Raw genomic sequence first — 17,489 nt, forward strand, 5'->3', positions numbered from 1 at the left:
CATAGAATCAACCAGGTTGGAAGAGACCTCCAAGATCATCCAGTCCAACCTAGCACCCAGTCCTATCCAATCAACTACACCATGATGTATTATGGTGCTACCTTGCCAGATATTCAACCCCCCTGCAACAACTGAAATAAATTATGTGATGTCTTGTTTATGTTCTTAGTGCTTTGAGAGAGAAAAAAAGCACAAGGATTCACAGAAAGGGAGCACCAAACTGGATGTCATTTTGGTTTGGAAAATCATAGAATCAGTGAGGGTTGGAAGGGACCACAAGGATCATCTAGTTCCAACTCCCCTGCCATGGGCACAGACACCCTACCCTACATCAGCCTGGCCTTAAACACCTCAAGCCAGGGGGACTCAACCACCTCCCTGGGCAACCCATTCCAGGCTCTCACCGCTCTCATGGTGAAGAACTTCCTCCTCACGTCCAGACTGAATCTCCCCACCTCCAGCTTTGCTCCATTCCCCCTAGTCCTGTCACTCCCTGAGAATCTAAAATGTCCCTCCCCAGCTTATTTTGTAGGCCCCCTTCAGATACTGGAAGGCCACAAGAAGGTCACCTGGGAGCCTCTTCTTCTCCAGACTCAACAGCCCCAACTTTTTCAGTCTGTCCTCATAGCAGAGCTGCTCCAGCCCTCTGAGCATCCTTGTGGCCCTTCTCTGGACATGCTCCAGCATTTCCACATCCCTCTTAGTAACAGGGGCTCCAGAACTGGATGCAGTGATTATCCTCTATTTATCTGTTTTGTGGCATTGATGAAGAGGACTTTGTAGGCAGAATGAAATGGAGGCTATGAGATAGACTGACCAGCAACTGCTCTGACATGCTGAAGATGAGGCAGCAGTGTGTCCAGGTGGCCAAGAGAGCCAATGGCATCCTGGCCTGCATCAGGAACAGTGTGGCCAGTAGGACAAGGGAGGTTATTCTTCCCCTGTACTCAGCACTGGTCAGACCACACCTTGAGTGCTGTGTCCAGTTCTGGGCCCCTCAATTCAAGAGAGATGTTGAGGTGCTGGAACATGTCCAGAGAAGGGCAACGAAGCTGGTGAGGGGCCTGGAGCACAAATCCTATGAGGGCAGGCTGAGGGAGCTGGGAGTGTTTAGCCTGGAGAAGAGGAGGCTCAGGGGTGACCTTATTGCTGTCTACAACTACCTGAAGGGAGGCTGTAGCCAGGTGGGGGTTGGTCTCTTCTGCCAGGCAACCAGCAATAGAACAAGGGGACACAGTCTCAAGTTGTGTCAGGGCAGGTATAGGCTGGATTAGGAGGAAGTTCTTCACAGAGAGAGTGATTGGCATTGGAATGGGCTGCCCAGGGAGGTGGTGGAGGCACCGTTCCTGGGGGTCTTCAAGAAAAGACTGCATGAGGCACTTAGTGCCATGGTCTAGTTGATTGGATAGGGCTGGGTGCTAGGTTGGACTGGATGCTCTTGGAGGTCTCTTCCAACCTGGTTGATTCTATGATTCTATGCTCTGTCCACTGGCATAGTTTATTAAACCTGGAGTGAAGCAACTGAAGCAGTAATGATGAATATGTCTCAGTTTTCTATAAACTAAGCTCCTTGGTTTTGCTGGTAGAGTTTCTCATTAGAACAGGAGGCAATTATATGCCTTAGCAATAATGATAGAATCAAACAAAATAAAGTAAAACAGAAAAGAAAGAATGACAGACTCAACCAGAAAAAAAAAAAATACCCTCTCTGGCTGTAATTTTAGAAATGCATTATGCAAGGGGTTAATTTGAGAGCTGTGGTGCTGGTGTTTTTTTTCCCCTTCTCTCCACATTTTGAAAGCTTTGCTGTAATTTTGTATGAAATTTGAGATCAGTGAGTCTGTAATATCTTATGAATAATTTACAATGCCAACAGTCTTTCTGTGGAAGAATACTAAATTAATTAAGGCCTGGAGGAATTTTCATGTGTTTAAGCCACATTATATCTTCAAGGTTTTACTGCTTCAAAGTCACCGAGATGAACTCTTGGCTTTTCAGGTGTTAACAGTCCCAGGAAAACAAGATTGGTGCCCTTGCTTTAGCCTAGAAAAATGAAAGGGCTTGAGCATGTGTGGGGTTTGTGAATCTATTAAAATGCTAGTGCCTTACACTCAGTTCATTCCTTACTTTTCTGGGATGTTGTAGTTAAAGGAAGTGCCTGCCATACCGTGGCCCATAAGATCAGATCATTGGCTGGTTTGTATGGCACACCACAATGGCTCAGTTTCCTGGGTTAAAGGAGGCAGGGGCCACCTCCTGACTACAGGAACTACCTATAGCTGAGCTTATCTCTGCTCCAAAAAGCACAAAGTTTACTTCTAACCACACCAGCCTATACAGAAAAGGAATCTGTTGATCAACCTTCAAAGAAACAGTGAAAAACCTTATTTTTGCAAGTCTCAAGCATCTTCTGTAGTTGATGTTACAGCCAAGGCTGGATGTGGTGAGAATGCCAACATGCCACACACACACTGTTTATTTAAACAGGACAAAATAGCTGTTTTCCAGCTGCTTTTGATGCCCTTGACTTGAAATGCAAATACAGAAAAACCATGTGCCACTATAACCACCTGACAGACATTCCCCTTCCCTGAAAAGCAGTCAAGCACAGCAGAGGGGAAATAAGTCCCCCTCTCCCATGGCTAGCCACCCTCAGCATCCTATCCTCATTGAGCAGCTACCCTGAGCAGGCTAATTTTATTCTTTGTGAGGAGCCAACCCTTCAAAGGTCCCTTATTTACACTTTCATTTGGTGCAACATTTATTAAACCAGTCTAGTACTTCTGGCCAGGCTTGAGCTCACACTTACTAATGTTCTTACACCATTTCTGTGCTACCCCCATTTCAAGGAGAATGAGCAGGATAATAGAATCGTAGAATCAACCATGTTGGAAGAGAACTCCAAGATCATCCACTCTAACCTAACACTCAGCCCTAGACAATCAACTAGACCATGGCACTAAGTGCCTCAGGCAGGATTTTCTTCAACACCTCCAGGGATGGTGACTCCATCACCTCCCTGGGCAGCCCATTCCAATGCCAATCACTCTCTCTGCCAACAACTTCCTCCTAACATCCAGCCTGGATCTCTCCGGCACAGCTTGAGACTGTGTCCCCTTGTTCTGTTGCTGTTGCCTGGCAGAAGAGACCAACCCCCACCTGGCTACAGCCTTTGTTCAGGTAGTTGTAGACAGCAATGAGGTCAGCCCTGAGCCTCCTCTTCTCCAGGCTAAACAACCCCAGCTCCCTCAGTCTCTCATGCTGAAGGTTCATAAGGACACTGGTGACACATTATGACACTGAATTTATACAGTGATATCAGCATATTCTCCACTTAACACCCAAATCCTGCCCCTCCCATTATCCAAACAATGTACACATAACTTTTTGTCAGTGATGCAGCAAACTGAACAGTTTTCTGGCTAGAAAAGAAATAGAGTGCAGAGTCCTGAACTCCTCTGCCTGTGTGTGATATAGTATGCCCCACATTAAACCATGCTCCTATTAGCCTGCAGTAGCTGTGGCCTTGACCAATTCCTCTGCACTTTGCATGTTTGAGGAAAGAGGCAAGACCTTGGCTCCACCATGTCTATTTTACTGGGCATGTGTTGTTCAGCTGCAGTTCTTTGTAGTTTACTCTTAGAGTTTCTTTTAGTATCATAGAATCAGTCAGGTTTGGAAGGGATGTTGTGAAGGCATTTCATTTGGGCTTCAGGGGATTAAATGTTGAGGTGCTGGAACATGTCCAGAGAAGGGCAACAAAGCTGGTGAGGGGCCTGGAGCACAAATCCTATCAGGAGAGGCTGAGGGAGCTGGGCCTGTTTAGCCTGGAGAAGAGGAGGCTCAGAGGTGATCTTATTACTGTCTACAACTACCTGAAGGGGCATTGTAGCCAGGTGGGGGGTGGCCTCTTCTCCCAGGCAACCAGCAATAGAACAAGGGGACAGAGTCTCAAGTTGTGTCAGGGTAGGTCTAGGCTGGATATTAGGAAGAAGTTCTTCACAGAGAGAGTGATTTCCCATTGGAATGGGCTGCCCAGGGAGGTGGTGGAGGCATCGTCCCTGGGGGTCTTCAAGAAAAGCCTGGCTGAAGCACTTAGTGCCATGGTCTAGTTGATTGGATAGGGCAGGGTGCTAGGTTGGCCTGGATGATCTTGGAGGTCTCTTCCAACCTGGTTGATTCTATGATTCTATGAAATATGAGGCCAAATTTGAAAGAGTTTAAATAATTTAATATTATATACAAAGAAAATCCCCCCCCCCCCCCAACTTATATACAGTTAACCTACACAAGTCCTTTGTATGTGGTTGTGAAATTACTTTACAAAATGTCTATTTACAGCAGGAATCAGGAATTTGACAGAGGCAAGGGACCACAAAGATCATCTAGTTCCAACACCCCTGCCATGGACATGGACACGGACACCCTATCCTAGAGCAGGCTGTCCACAGCCTCATCCAGCCTGGCCTTAAACACCTCCAGGGATGGGGCCTCAACCACCTCCCTGGGCAACCCATTCCAGGGTCACACCACGCTCATGGTGAAGAACAAGGGTAGAAGTAGGGCAGAAGTATGGAGAGGCAGTGAATGGAAAGGGAAAACCGTGAGGTGCTATGCTGGGCCAATACAGAGATTCAGCTTTTGTAGCTGTGCAGCGTATATGGGATAAAGATTGGCATGTGGTACTGCTGGCAGGACTGGTGCTGCCAAGACTTAGAGATCTCATATCATGGAATATTCTTGCTTAGGTGCTGCAACAATGATACATCTGTCCCAAGAGTGACAGCATGATGGTACTTGAAGTGGGAAGCATCCCTAGCAAAGACTGTGTGCATAGCAGTAAGCTGCCTGCTTTCAGGTAAGCATAGATGCAAGCTCACTTTGAGACCACATTTGCCCATTCTCTTGTAAATGCATGTTCTTTTATGGAGGATGCCACAGGGTTGGTATCTCTGACAGAGCCCAGTTCCTGCCCATGTGATTTGGCTGAACCAAATGAGTGTGCTGTGGACTCATACACATCTTAAACTTGACTCCTTCCAAATATTGCATGGTTGAGATACTGGAACATGTCCAGAGAAGGGTAACAAAGCTGGTGAGGGGCCTGGAACACAGCCCTGTGAGGAGAGGCTGAGGGAGCTGGGTGTGTGCAGCCTGGAGAAGAGGAGGCTCAGGGGTGATCTTATTACTGTCTACAACTACCTGAAGGGAGGCTGCAGCCAGGTGGGGGTTGGTCTCTTCTGCCAGACAACAGCAATAGAGCAAGGGGACACAGTCTCAAGTTGTGCCAGGGGAGGTCTAGGCTGGATATTAGGAGAAGTTCTTCACAGAGAGAATGATTGGCATTGGAATGGGCTGCCCAGGGAGGTGGTGGAGTCACTGTTCCTAGGGGTGTTGAAGAAAATCCTGGCTGAGGCACTTAGTGCCACAGTCCATTTGATTGTCTAGAGCTGGTTGCTAGGTTGAACTGGATGATGTTGGAGGTCTCTTCCAACCTGATTGGTTCTATGGCTGTCTTGAACATTGAGTGCTGCTGCTGCAAACCACATGAGCCGGGAAGGGTGTTGTGCCTAATCTTTCTCCTACCTCCAGAGTGTAGTTTGAGGAGCCTGGTCCTTCTTCAGCAAAGAGCTCTGCTTCTGAAACACTGGAACACTTTTTGTGTGCTGAAACACTATACTGAATGAGGACCTCTTCTGCAACACAATGAATTTGTACATTAAATCAGCAAGGAGCCAGGGCAAAGACTAACGATACTGAAAGCTGCACTGTCTGATTGTACGTGGTCAAATTACTGACTTGTGTATGTTCAGGCTACTTGAACAAATTAAAAGCAGGGGGTGGAGGAAAGATAGTCAATGAAGCCTGTATGATTGTAGAAGGTGGGGGGAAGTCAGGCTAGGGGCCCTCAGCAATACCCAAATTGTCCTGTTTGCCAATATCCAGAGATACTTTACACTTCAAAAGGAGGGAGCGGAAATGGACATGAAAAGTGTCAGCAGTTGCCAAGTTAAATAAAGGCCCCTCAGTGAACATGAGGAGCAATAAGAGCCGTTTGGAAAGTTGGCTGCAGAAGAAGAGGTTATGTGAGAGCTTATACCCAACTGCCTTCTTGGCCCCTTGGGAACCAATACAGACACGAAATTCACTTGACCCGCAGGGCTGAGCAAAATATGGCCACACATCAGTAAAGCCTGATGCTTAAGTCATAGGAAACAAAAGCAGGACTGTGCCAGATGCCAGACGAGTGGGATCAGGTAGCAAGAATCACAGCCTGACTTCAAAATGCCTGAGTACATCTGGGCTGCTAAATTTCCACTGGCTGAATCTGAGGAAAATAAAGGAGAAGAAAAATGCTGGGTTTTCACTTTCTAGCAGGATAGCAGCAGACCCAGAGTGAGTTTGAATAAGCAAGAAGCAATGTTTTTTAAAACATGAGGCTTTGTAGCTTTAGCACTGAAGCAATTTCTATTCTTGTCACAAACCACTGAAGGACAGAGACTGCGTTTAGGTGGGATATGAACACCCAAAGCTTTCCTTGCCTCTCTGACCTTGTAGTGTTGCTTCCCCTCCCCCCCCCCCCCCCCACCTTTGCTAGGAGCCAATTCAGAAATAGGTCCGATTTTCTGTAGGACAGCTCAGTCTCACTTTGTACTACTGAATAGCTGCTTAAGATGCCTTGTCAGATGAAGTCGTCCTGGCTCCGCTTTGCAAAGAGATGGTGTGAGTGATCTGGAGTTTCTGAAGCAACTGTTAGGAGAGCAAAACTAATTGTTGCCCCAAGCAAGAGTTGTCCAACGAGAAGCTGATCTCTTTTACACAAGTCCAAACCTGAAATAACTCCACAGACATCTGTGCAATCACTGTAGATGTGCAAGAGAGGCAAATCTGCCCTCAAGTCCTCTGTCTTCTTTCCCTGGGGAGGACAGCCTGGCTCAGGAGTTGAAGGGGAGGTGAGAGTGCCTGCAAAGATTGCTGCCTTTTTTTATATCATCTGCATCAGTTTTGTGATCAAAGGCTAAAAGTGACTGGAATAAGCAGTCCTGGTGCAGGCTTAACTGGGACTTGGGGCTTTGATGCGAGGAGTCATGTGCATCTCCACCACTGTCTCATTGCTCCAGGCAGTGGTGTACCTTTGGGATGGTGCTGAAGGGGAGCAGAGGGGGGTTAAAACCTCACACGTTTCAGATACATTAGGAGTTGAGTCCATTCAAAGTGCTGGGCAGTTATGCCCGTATCTCAGCCCTGGTCTGTCTGCTCACCCCTGTGAGCTGTTCAGTTTGATAAAGCCTGCAGCTGCCAGGGGCCTCTGCTCTCTAGAGATGAGCCAAATAGCTCACAGGGTGGCTCTGTCTTTGGCTGCTATACGATGGGGATTGGATTACAAGCAGCTTCATGCTGACAAGGCTTTGAAGGAATAATAATATCTTGAATATTATGGAATTTGAGGAATAATAATATTGGGGGGGATAATAACACACTCTAGGGAATGAGGTTGTCTCTCTTTCTTACGGCCCTGGCACGGAGAGGGTGTAGCTTCTTATCTGTAGTGAGAATTAACAGCTTCTTCAAGGCCTATGTGCCAGTTCCCAGTTAAAACGTTCCCAGCATGTGTTCTGGCACTGCAGATGGGATGAGGATCCCCCTGCAAAATAAAATGACTGGGGCTTCCAGACCTGCTTGAAATTGCTCTGCTTTCTCTGTCTGAGAGGTGGTAACACAAAGATTTCTCTTGGCACCTCTCTTCCTTCCTCAGTCCATTCACTTAAGGACCAGGTAGGGTTTTGTTCCATTATATTCTCTTTCAGACACATCTGTGTCTTGTGCTTAGCTTCATGAGTTCAAAGGAGCTATGCCACCATATCCAAGCTGAGCATGTAATGCACCAAAAATAGGGTTTGGAGTACTGAACTCTAAATTCAGGATAATGATGCTCAAAGTAAATAACCCAATTTGTTTTCCTCTGCTAGAACATAACCCATTTCTGATGTGCAGATTTGTATTGTTTCCACAAGCCTCTTTACCAGCACTAGATTTAATACCTGAAGATAAAAGAGAAACAATTGCTTTAACAGTGAAAATACCTTGAACCAACGTGTCTGGAGGATGCAGGTTCCTAAGGCTTTCTGTGAAGACAAGGAAAGTCCCCTGGATGAAAATCTGCTCTGTTCAGGAGAAGTATGCATGTGTTTCTGCATCCTGTTCTGGCTGGAGAGTTCTCATCCGTTGGAAGAGGTGATCACTGCCAGCCCTTGGGCACTAGGAGAACAGCAGTATTCTGCACAGTTGCATGTGTACTGTGAGGCCAAAAAGCCACATCCCCTGGGTCGAGTGAGCCCTGGGAGGATGTGGCTGCCATCACACGCTGTTACTGATCTCCTGTGCATCCACAGGCTGTTTGCCCTTCCTGCCAGCTCCAGATGGGGAGATGCCACCAATTCTAGAGGGATAAAAACTGGGACAAGTACAATACAGCTCTGTCTTGTCTGGCTCTACAGAGCAGCAGGGGGATTTACTTCATTATCTAGAGGGATCAAAGGGCTCAAAGAACTCCCAAGCCTAGGACTGGTTCAAGGAAAGAGCAGGACAGATTGGCAGAGGCACATCCAAGCTCTCAGCAGCAGTATACAGCATGTATTGTAGCTTCAGAACTGCCTGCTGGCATCTTCCTCCATCAGTGCCAGCAGCATCTCTGAAACAGCTGCTTGCCCTTCTTCTCTGACACCCAGCAAGGTGCAGCAATGGCAGCTGTTCCTCACAGAAAGCTGTTGAGGAAGGGCAGCTGAATCCTGAGGGTCTTGCTCCATGAAGGGCAGGCCTTGGGCTGTGCACATGCCAGTCTGCTCAGGCTAAGTACCATCTGCTGAGAGGTGACTGATGCAGAGGAGGTAGCAAGGACAAGAACTGCTTCTCAAAGCATGAGATTCAGACAGACTGGCATGTATTTATTTTTCTTATTTCAGCAGGATTGCTAAGAAAAAAAGAGGCACTGGTACAAAATCACATCTCTTCTGACTACAGATGTGCACACCTAATGCATAAGCAAATGGGGAACTGTGGCCAAACTAATTTGAAAAGCCTCTGAGCTGCAGAAAAGGAAACAACACCAAAAGTGAGAAACTAATCCTCACTGCCCAGATCTCTTTGCCATGGGGCTCAGGAGAGGCAAGAGACATCAAATCAAACTTGGTGGGCTTTTAAGCTGCCTTTGGAAGAAGTTTCTGCCTGACATGAAAGCTGCAGCCATGGCAGACGCTTGGAGGTGCCTTTCAGATGCCTGCATTAGTTGTGGCTCCAGGTGTCCAAGGGAGACAGCTGACAACTACACCTTTTGTTTTCTTTTCATGTTTGACAGCCAGATGCCTTTTTTGATCCACAGCGTGCACTTGTCTGGGTGCATACGTGTGCATGCCTGTATATTAATGTACAGTCTCGGATCTATCGCTCTGGCAGAGTCACAAATAGCTTATCTGAGCATTTAAATAAATACAGGGCTGACTTACACACCGTAGTGTCAAATGGAGGGGTTGCTTTTGTCATCTGTGGGCCCCTGTAGTTTACAGAGCTTGTTCTTTCTTGTGGCACTGTGAAATGATGTGTTGATTTTGCTGAAGGAAAAGCCACTTTTGTGACTGGTTTCCCAAATACCACAGATTTAAACAGCAAAATTTCTCAGGCTGACATTAATAATCTGTATCAATGTTGATATCCAGGTGATGATAGTTAATAATTATGAAAACTCTTTATTAACATTAAAACTTGACTGAAAACTTAGAATCATAGAATCAACCAGGTTGGAAGAGACCTCCAAGATCATCCAGTCTAACCTAGCACCCAGCCCTAGCCAGTCAACTAGACCATGGCACCAAGTGCCTCATCCAGTCTTTTCTTGAAGACCTCAAGGGACGGTGCCTCCACCACCTCCCTGGGCAGCCCATTCCAATGCAAATCCCTCTCTCTGTGAAGAACATCCTCCTAACATCCAGCCTAGACCTACCCCAGCACAACTTGAGACTCTGTCCCCTTGTTCTGAGGCTGGTTGCCTGGGAGCAACTTATTGTCAAGGTTCAAAAAATGCACAGGTTGGAAATTTACACACACAGGGAACAGGCAAAACTTGAGCACTTATTTCTTAAAGTGGCAAATGCAAATATTATACTGGAAGAGGCTTTTAAGTATTTACTCACAAAGTATAACTCAGACAATGTGGAACTCTCCCCTTGTTGGCTGCTGAGACTTGATTCTTCCCAGACTTCTGGGGAAAGGAGGCAGACAATTGCTGACCTTGTCTCCTGGTTCCTCTGAAGGATCTGTCAGGACTTAGCAGGAGACTTTCAGGTGCAGGCAGGATGTCTTGCCATGTGCAGCCTCAGCACAATGTCATGCTGGAGCTATGCAGGCCAACCGCGCAGGCATTTGGAGCTTGTTCCTGGTAAGCTCTCCAGGCAAATTCAGGATGCAAAATGAGGTGGCAGCAGCCCCTGTGCTACTTGCTTATCCCTTTTGTCAATATCCAGCCCGAGACTAATGGGGTATTGGATATAGATTAGCCAATCAGAATGGCACTTTGCCAAGGTTCAAAATATTAGGTAAAGCTAGGGCCCTCCCCTCCCATGGTTGCTTCCCCCAGCACAGAAGGAGAGGGGAGGCAGGGGGAACATGCCTGGGCATGGGTAAGCCCATGTTTGCCCCATCAAATCTACCACTACAGTTTTGCATGATGCCTATCCAGAAATGATGGTTGAGGGATCTTGGTGATGGAAAAGCAAAAGGTTTAACCATGGTGGAGGTGCAGTTCTTTTCTCACCTCTGAAAGTCGAAGAAAGAAAGTAATTCCTACTGACTGCATGTAATTCATCCAGAGCTAGAAACGTGAACAAAATGCTTGTATTTGTTCAGGTACTGAGAATGGCATTCCTTTCAAATGAAGAGATAAAAATAAATAAACCCAACACTTTCTTTTTCTTGCCTGTTTACTACTGGTCACCCTGGCAGTACTGGCTTGGAAGGCTTCTTATTGACCTTATTGCATTCTTATGAAAAGCAAGATATTTGCTGGTTTACAGAAGAGATTTTATACTCAGAAAAAAAAATCATTGCTGGTTATTTCTGGTTCTGGAGTCAATCCTGCTGGAGGAGCTCTGAGGCCTCCCAGGTAATGGTAGGGTCTGCAGGAGACCATTAAGTGGTATTCTGAGAGATGAAGCAGGCACTTTCAGGCTTGAGTTACATTAGAGTAGTTTAAAACCGTAGTGCTCACCATGGTATTCACAGCCTGCCATCAGAATTCCTTGAGAATAAGGCAGTAAAAACTTAGCCATCAGTTGTTGTGAACAAGAAAAACTTTGACCAAAGAGGAAGATTGGACTAATTAATGTGTGACCTTGTGGCTCAAGCCAAGACCGAGGCTTGCACAGACTGCAAAACCGTGGACTGTCATTATGTGAAAGGGGACTTGTTCCAGCAATTCCTTCTCTTTCCAGAGACTACTGACTGGGGAATGAACAGCCTGCTGTGAAAAATTTATTTCCTTCTTGGACAGATATGGGTGGTGAGGGTTGGTGTTGCAAAAAATAATGGTTTGGGGTTTGGGGTTTTTTTTTTTCCTACTGAAAAAAATATGTGCTGGAGGAAAAAAAGGTAAATAAAACATCTTGGACTGGATCATCCTGGTGGTCCTTTCCAGCCATAGCAATTCATAGTGGTTAGATGTTGTGCTGAGGGATTTGCTTTAGTCAAGGACTTGTCAGTGTGAATCATAGAATCATGAAATCAACCAGGTTGGAAGAGATCTCCAAGATCATCCACTCCAACCTATCACCCAGCCCTAGCCAGTCAACCAGACCATGGCACCAAGTGCCTCATCCAGTCTTTTCTTGAACACCTCCAGGGATTGGACTCAATGATCTTGAAGGTCTTTTCCATTCTAAGAAATTCTGTGTTTCTGTGATTCTGTGATCTGGGGATACCTGTTCTACAAAAGTGCTAAAGAGAAAGGCAGGGATGTGATGCTCTGAGAGCTGAGCTACCCTAGAAAGATAGTAAGGTTGACAGTGCTGTCAGAACTCTAAAGGGACATGTCAGGTTGCCACATATCCCTGATCACATTCTCGAGTCTGCCTTTGTTGCCTCTTCACATGTAATATGTGAACAGAGTAACACAGAAGAGAGTTGTGAGGGTTGGATGTATGAAGTCTCCAAGGAAGAGCTGTCTAATGCTCCTGCCTGGCTGTACTGTGATTGCACTAAGTTCCTCATTTAATATTTATCACATGCAGAATTCATAGGAAATCACTCTAAGTTGTAGCTTTAATGGAGATTGACCCTGTAAACCAATTGATCAAATCTTGGGTCAAGATGACATGACATATGCAAATCATATGCAAAGCTCATGTGCAGCTGCATGTACAAAGATCACAACTGACTACAAGGAAACCTTCACTGACTTCAATTAAAGTTTCGCCCAAGTCAGCTTGAGCTTTGTACACACTGCTTTGTGTGGGCTTCACACATGATTTGCATATGTCATGTAATGTACAATATGGTATTGTGTCCTAGCTGTCTCCCTCTAATTAATACATGATAAAAAAAGGTAGAGAATAATGATTAAGAAAAAAAATGTGCATAAGGAAATTGCTTGCAAATGACCATGATGGTGAAATTATAACCCAGTAATATTGCAGTCCCATTTATTTTCTGTTAGGTTTAATCACCACTAATAATTCAGTCAAGGGTAATTAATCTTTGCTGATCAAAGTACAGGAAAGGGCTGAAGTACTGTAGCTGCATCATAATGATATGTAATGCTGATGCTGCACAGTTGCCTGTTTGCAGAGAGATATGAAGTTGTCCTCACCGGCATACGGTCAACGATTGGGAGTTCATTATCGCTCAGTAGAGAGGCTCAAACAATAAAGTGAAGAAGTCCAAAAATACATACACAGGCAGAGACTTGCAAACAGGGCTCAGCTCACTCCCTGAGATGCAGGAATGTGTGTAGGGAAAATGTAGTAGGGATAAGTGAGAGAAAAGATGTTCAATACTTTATTTATTGTTTTTTATTCTCCCAGGCAAGCAGCAATAGAAGAAGGTGACATGGTCTCAAGTTGTGCCAGGGCAGGTATAGGCTGGATGTTAGGAGTAAGTTCTTCACAGAGAGAGTGATTGGCGTTGGAATGGGCTGCCCAGGGAGGTGGTGGAGTCACTGTCCCTGGAGGTGTTCAAAAAAAGCCTGGATGAGGCACTTAGTGCCATGGTCTAGTTCATAGAATCGTAGAATCAACCAGGCTGGAAGAGACCTCCAAGATCATCCAGTCTAACCTAGCACCCAGACCTAGCCAGTCAACTACACCATGGCACTAAGTGCCTCATGCAGTCTTTTCTTCAACACCTTCAGGGATGGCAACTCCACCACCTCCCTGGGCAGCCTGTTCCAATGTCAATCACTCTCTCTGTGAAGATCTTCCTCCTAACATCCAGCCTATACTTTCCCCGGCACAACTTGAGACTCTGTCCCCTTGTTCTATTGCTGGTTGCCTGGCAGAAGAGACCAATCCCCACCTGTCTACATTGTCTAGGGCTGGGTGCTAGGTTGGACTGGATGATCTTGGAGGTCTCTTCCAACCTGGTTGATTCTATGATTCTGTGATTTCCATAGGTCTGCAAATCCTTTGTATCAGTTGTTATGAAGAGGGAAGCTTGTGGCCTCAATGTGACCAGATGGTATTTTGCTAGAAAAGATGCCCTCTCTGGGTGATTTGATGTGACCTAGATGCCTTAAAGCAGATACTTTATGCATCTTCCTTTGAGGGAGGTGTTTAATGAACAGAGGGAGAGGGACTGTGGGCATGAGATCAGCATGTGGCTGACTGTTCAAGAAAGTGTAAGCAAAGTGCCCACCTCAGTCCTTCCTCTACCACTTTTTGAAGAATGCTTTCAGATTTTGATTGTAATGTTTTCCTGGACTAGGCAAAAATCCATCAAGGTGATTTCCATCCATTTGTCCAGAGAGAAGGGGCAGAGGCATGCTGCCTCCTGAATATTCATCTGAATATTGCATATATAACATGCTTGAACTTACAAGGCTTGGAGCCAAGACCATGCCACATTAAGTTTAGCAGATGACATAAAAAAAATCCCAACACCTAATTTATTTAGTTAGGGTTCATAGAATCATTGAAAAAGTCAGGGTTGGAAGGGACCACAAGGATCATCTAGTTCCAACCTCCCTGCCATGGACAGGGGCACACTACCCTAGATCAGACTGGCCACAGCCTCATCCAGCCTGGCCTTAAACACCTCCTCAACACCTCCCTGGGCTACCCATTCCAACCTCGCACCACTCTCATGATGAACAACATCCTCCTCACAGCCAGTCTGAACCTCCCCACCTCCAGGTTTGCTCCACTCCCCCTAGTCCTCTCAGTATCTGATAGCCTAACAAGTCCCTCCACAGCTTTTTTGTAGGCCCCCTTCAGATACTGGAAGGCCACAAGAAGGTCACCTGGGAGCCTCCTCTTCTCCAGACTGAACAGCCCCAACTCTTTCAGTCTGACGTCTACTTTTATCTTTTATGCAAGCCCTTGTTTGTGAACTTTGTTCTGAAAGTGGCTTTTGTTTCTAAAGTACCAAAAAACCTCCAACCCTTTACATGTCTTCATACTCACTTTGAAATTATTTTGATACTTCTTTCTGTTGATACTACCACCAAACATCAGTGGTGTTAAATAACCCAACACCCATTACTGAAAAGACAGCATTTAGAGCTATAGTGAATCAAAACTGGAAATCCCTCAGTTCTTTTGCTGCTAAATTATTTCCATGCTGGGCTGACATTTCTCTTCTAGAATAGAGAAGCCTTTCAAAGAAGAGCAAATAACTGGCAGGGGGGCAGAGGTCTTGGATATAAGACAATTAGCACAACACAGAGAAAGAAGGGCTTCTGGAATTAGAGATTAATAAGAAATACTTGTGATGTGTATTGGAGTTTTTGGTTTAATCTTAGTCAACTTTTGTTGCTTATTTCTCTTGGTTGCAAAAGTAGCACTGTATTATTTGCCTGGTTTTGCTTTCTTCTGTAATTAGTTTTACCACTGACTGGTAGGACTGGTACATACCACACTTCTTGTCCTCTTCTTCATATTTAAAAGACTACTTTGCTTGCTTCAAAACAGATAAAACAGCAAACTTGCTGGTTTTTGCTAAGATAGATTGCTCCCTCTTCCTAATCTGATGGCTGAGGGAGCTGGGATTGTTTAGCCTGGAGAAGAGGAGGCTCAGGGGTGACCTCATTGCTGTCTACAACTACCTGAGGGGAGGTTGTGGCCAGGAGAAGGTTGCTCTCTTCTCTCAGGTGGCCAGCACCAGAATGAGAGGACACAGCCTCAAGCTGTGCCAGGGGAAATTTAGGCTGGAGGTGAGGAGAAAGTTCTTCACTGAGAGAGTCATTGGACACTGGAATGGGCTGCCTGGGGAGGTGGTGGAGTCGCCGTCCCTGGAGCTGTTCAAGGCAGGATTGGACGTGGCACTTGGTGCCATGGTCTAGCCTTGAGCTCTGTGGTAAAGGGTTGGACTTGATGATCTGTGAGGTCTCCTCCAACCTTGATGATACTGTGATGCTATGTTCTCTCCATATGTAGCTTTAATTAGATATGAGGATTTAAGCCTTTGCATTCTCAGGCATGTAACAGTCAGACTAATAATTAAGAGGATGTATTTAGTAGGTTTAAGGAAACCCACTGTTCTTATAAGAGTATATCTTGATGTTTAAAAGTGCAGAAGAGTTTCCAGGCTCCACACAATATCACAAGCTGTGAACTTGCTCTTCTTATTGTCAAAGGAAAATATCTCATTGTAGAACATAAACAGACTGTCAAGTCTCAAATATTAAGAGGCTTCCACCATCTTGTGCTACCCTGTTAGTAAGACAAGGTACAGTTGCAATGATTGAGGTCTTCCCAGATGAAATTCTGGAATTTATATGATATTTATCTTGGGAAGTTTATAGGATCAACCAGGTTGGAAGAGACCTTCAAGCTCATCCAGTCCAACATAGCACCCAGCCCTAGCCAGTCAACTAGACCATGGCACTAAGTGCCTCAGCCAGGCTTTGCTTCAACACCTCCAGGGATAACAACTCCACCACCTCCCTGAGCAGCCCATTCCAATGCCAATCACTCTCTCTGTGAAGAACTTCCTCCTAACATCCAGGCTATACCTCCCCTAATCATTCCACTGATGCCCACTAAATTGGTTGGGCAGGACTTACTCTTGGTGAAGCCATACTGGCTGTTTCATGTCCCCTCCCTGTCCTGCATGTATTTTAGCATATTTTCTAGGAGGATGTGCTCCATGATGTCAGTCTGGCAGGCTAGTACTTCCCAGAGTTGTCCTTTCTACCCTTTACAGGACTGGACTTGAACATTTCCCTTTTCCCAGCTTGACTGCTATGATTTTCAAATATTATAAAGAATGGCTTGACAACTACATCAGCCAATTGATAGAATCATAGAATCAGTTAGGCTTGGAAAGGACCACAAGGATCATCCAATTCCAAACCCCCTGCCATGCCCAGGGACACCCTATGCTAGATCAGGCTAGCCACAGCCTCATCCAGCCTGGCCTTAAACACCTCCAGCCATGGGGCATCAACCACCTCCCTGGGCAACCCATTCCAGGCTCTCACCACTCTCATGCTCAACAACTTGCCCCTCATATCCAGGATGAACCTACCCACCTCCAGCTTTGCTCTATCCCCCCTAGTCCTGGCACTCCCTAAGAGCCTAAAAAGTAAAAAGTCCCTCCCCAGCATTTTTGTAGGCTCCTCTCAGATACTGAAGGGCCACAAGAAGGTCACCTGTGAGCCTCCTCTTTTCCAGACTGAACAGCCCCAACTGTTTCAATCTGTTGTCATAGCAGAGCTGCTCCAGCCCTGTGATCATGCTCGTGGCCCTCAGGACTTGGACACATCTCATTAGGTTCCATAGACTTAAGTAGGTTCAGGTTTCTCAGATGGTCACAAACCTTCTTTTGCATCTCTTGTACTGGGAGGGTCTTCTTTCCCCCACTCCTCATCTTGTGATCCATTCACTCTGATGGTGTGTGATAAGCGGTTACTAGTGTATCTCTTAACTATGTATCTGTTTATCTATCATGATGAAAATGTAACTGAAGATGAATGTATTTTTTCTTTTAAAGGTTGCCATTGGATATTATTGACTATGGAAAAACTTAGATTTTTTTTTTCCTTTTTTTCTTTCTGGAAGTCAAAGTGGGAGTAGAAAATCAAAATACCTCATTTGAAGCTGAGCCAACCCAAGTGAAAATGTATTTTTGCAACTCAGTAGGAGAGTACCTGCTTTTTCAGGGCTTTATGGGAGGTATAACTGCATTTCTTGGGTCATGCCATGGTCTCTCTTCTGCCTTCTCTTGTTGCCTCATTGCACTGCCTCAATGGAGGGCTGAAAGGTCTCTGGGAGGATACACTACAG

At 45.7% G+C, this 17,489-nt stretch overlaps 1 protein-coding gene across 6 annotated transcripts in view; it reads left to right on the top strand.

Annotated features, from left to right (window-relative positions):
• BRF1 (BRF1 RNA polymerase III transcription initiation factor subunit) overlaps nt 1-17,489 on the top strand; it is a 481,847-nt gene that overhangs the window by 435,782 nt on the left and 28,576 nt on the right. For 2 of the 6 annotated variants that reach the window (XR_010305858.1, XR_010305845.1), the window contains one exon: nt 4,749-4,858. The exons of 2 other annotated variants lie outside the window; for them this stretch is intronic. Coding sequence is in view for 1 of the 4 variants with exons in the window: in XM_064159979.1 (XP_064016049.1) it covers nt 1,999-2,005 (7 nt within the window). In the remaining 3 variants the exon portion in view is untranslated. Of the gene's footprint in view, nt 1-1,998; nt 2,014-4,748; nt 4,859-8,963; nt 9,505-17,489 lie in introns of those variants that run through there. 2 more of the 6 variants (XR_010305854.1, XM_064159979.1) reach the window with 2 other exon arrangements.

This window comes from Pogoniulus pusillus, chromosome 1, assembly GCF_015220805.1.
Source record: "Pogoniulus pusillus isolate bPogPus1 chromosome 1, bPogPus1.pri, whole genome shotgun sequence".
NCBI classification, from domain to species: domain Eukaryota; kingdom Metazoa; phylum Chordata; class Aves; order Piciformes; family Lybiidae; genus Pogoniulus; species Pogoniulus pusillus.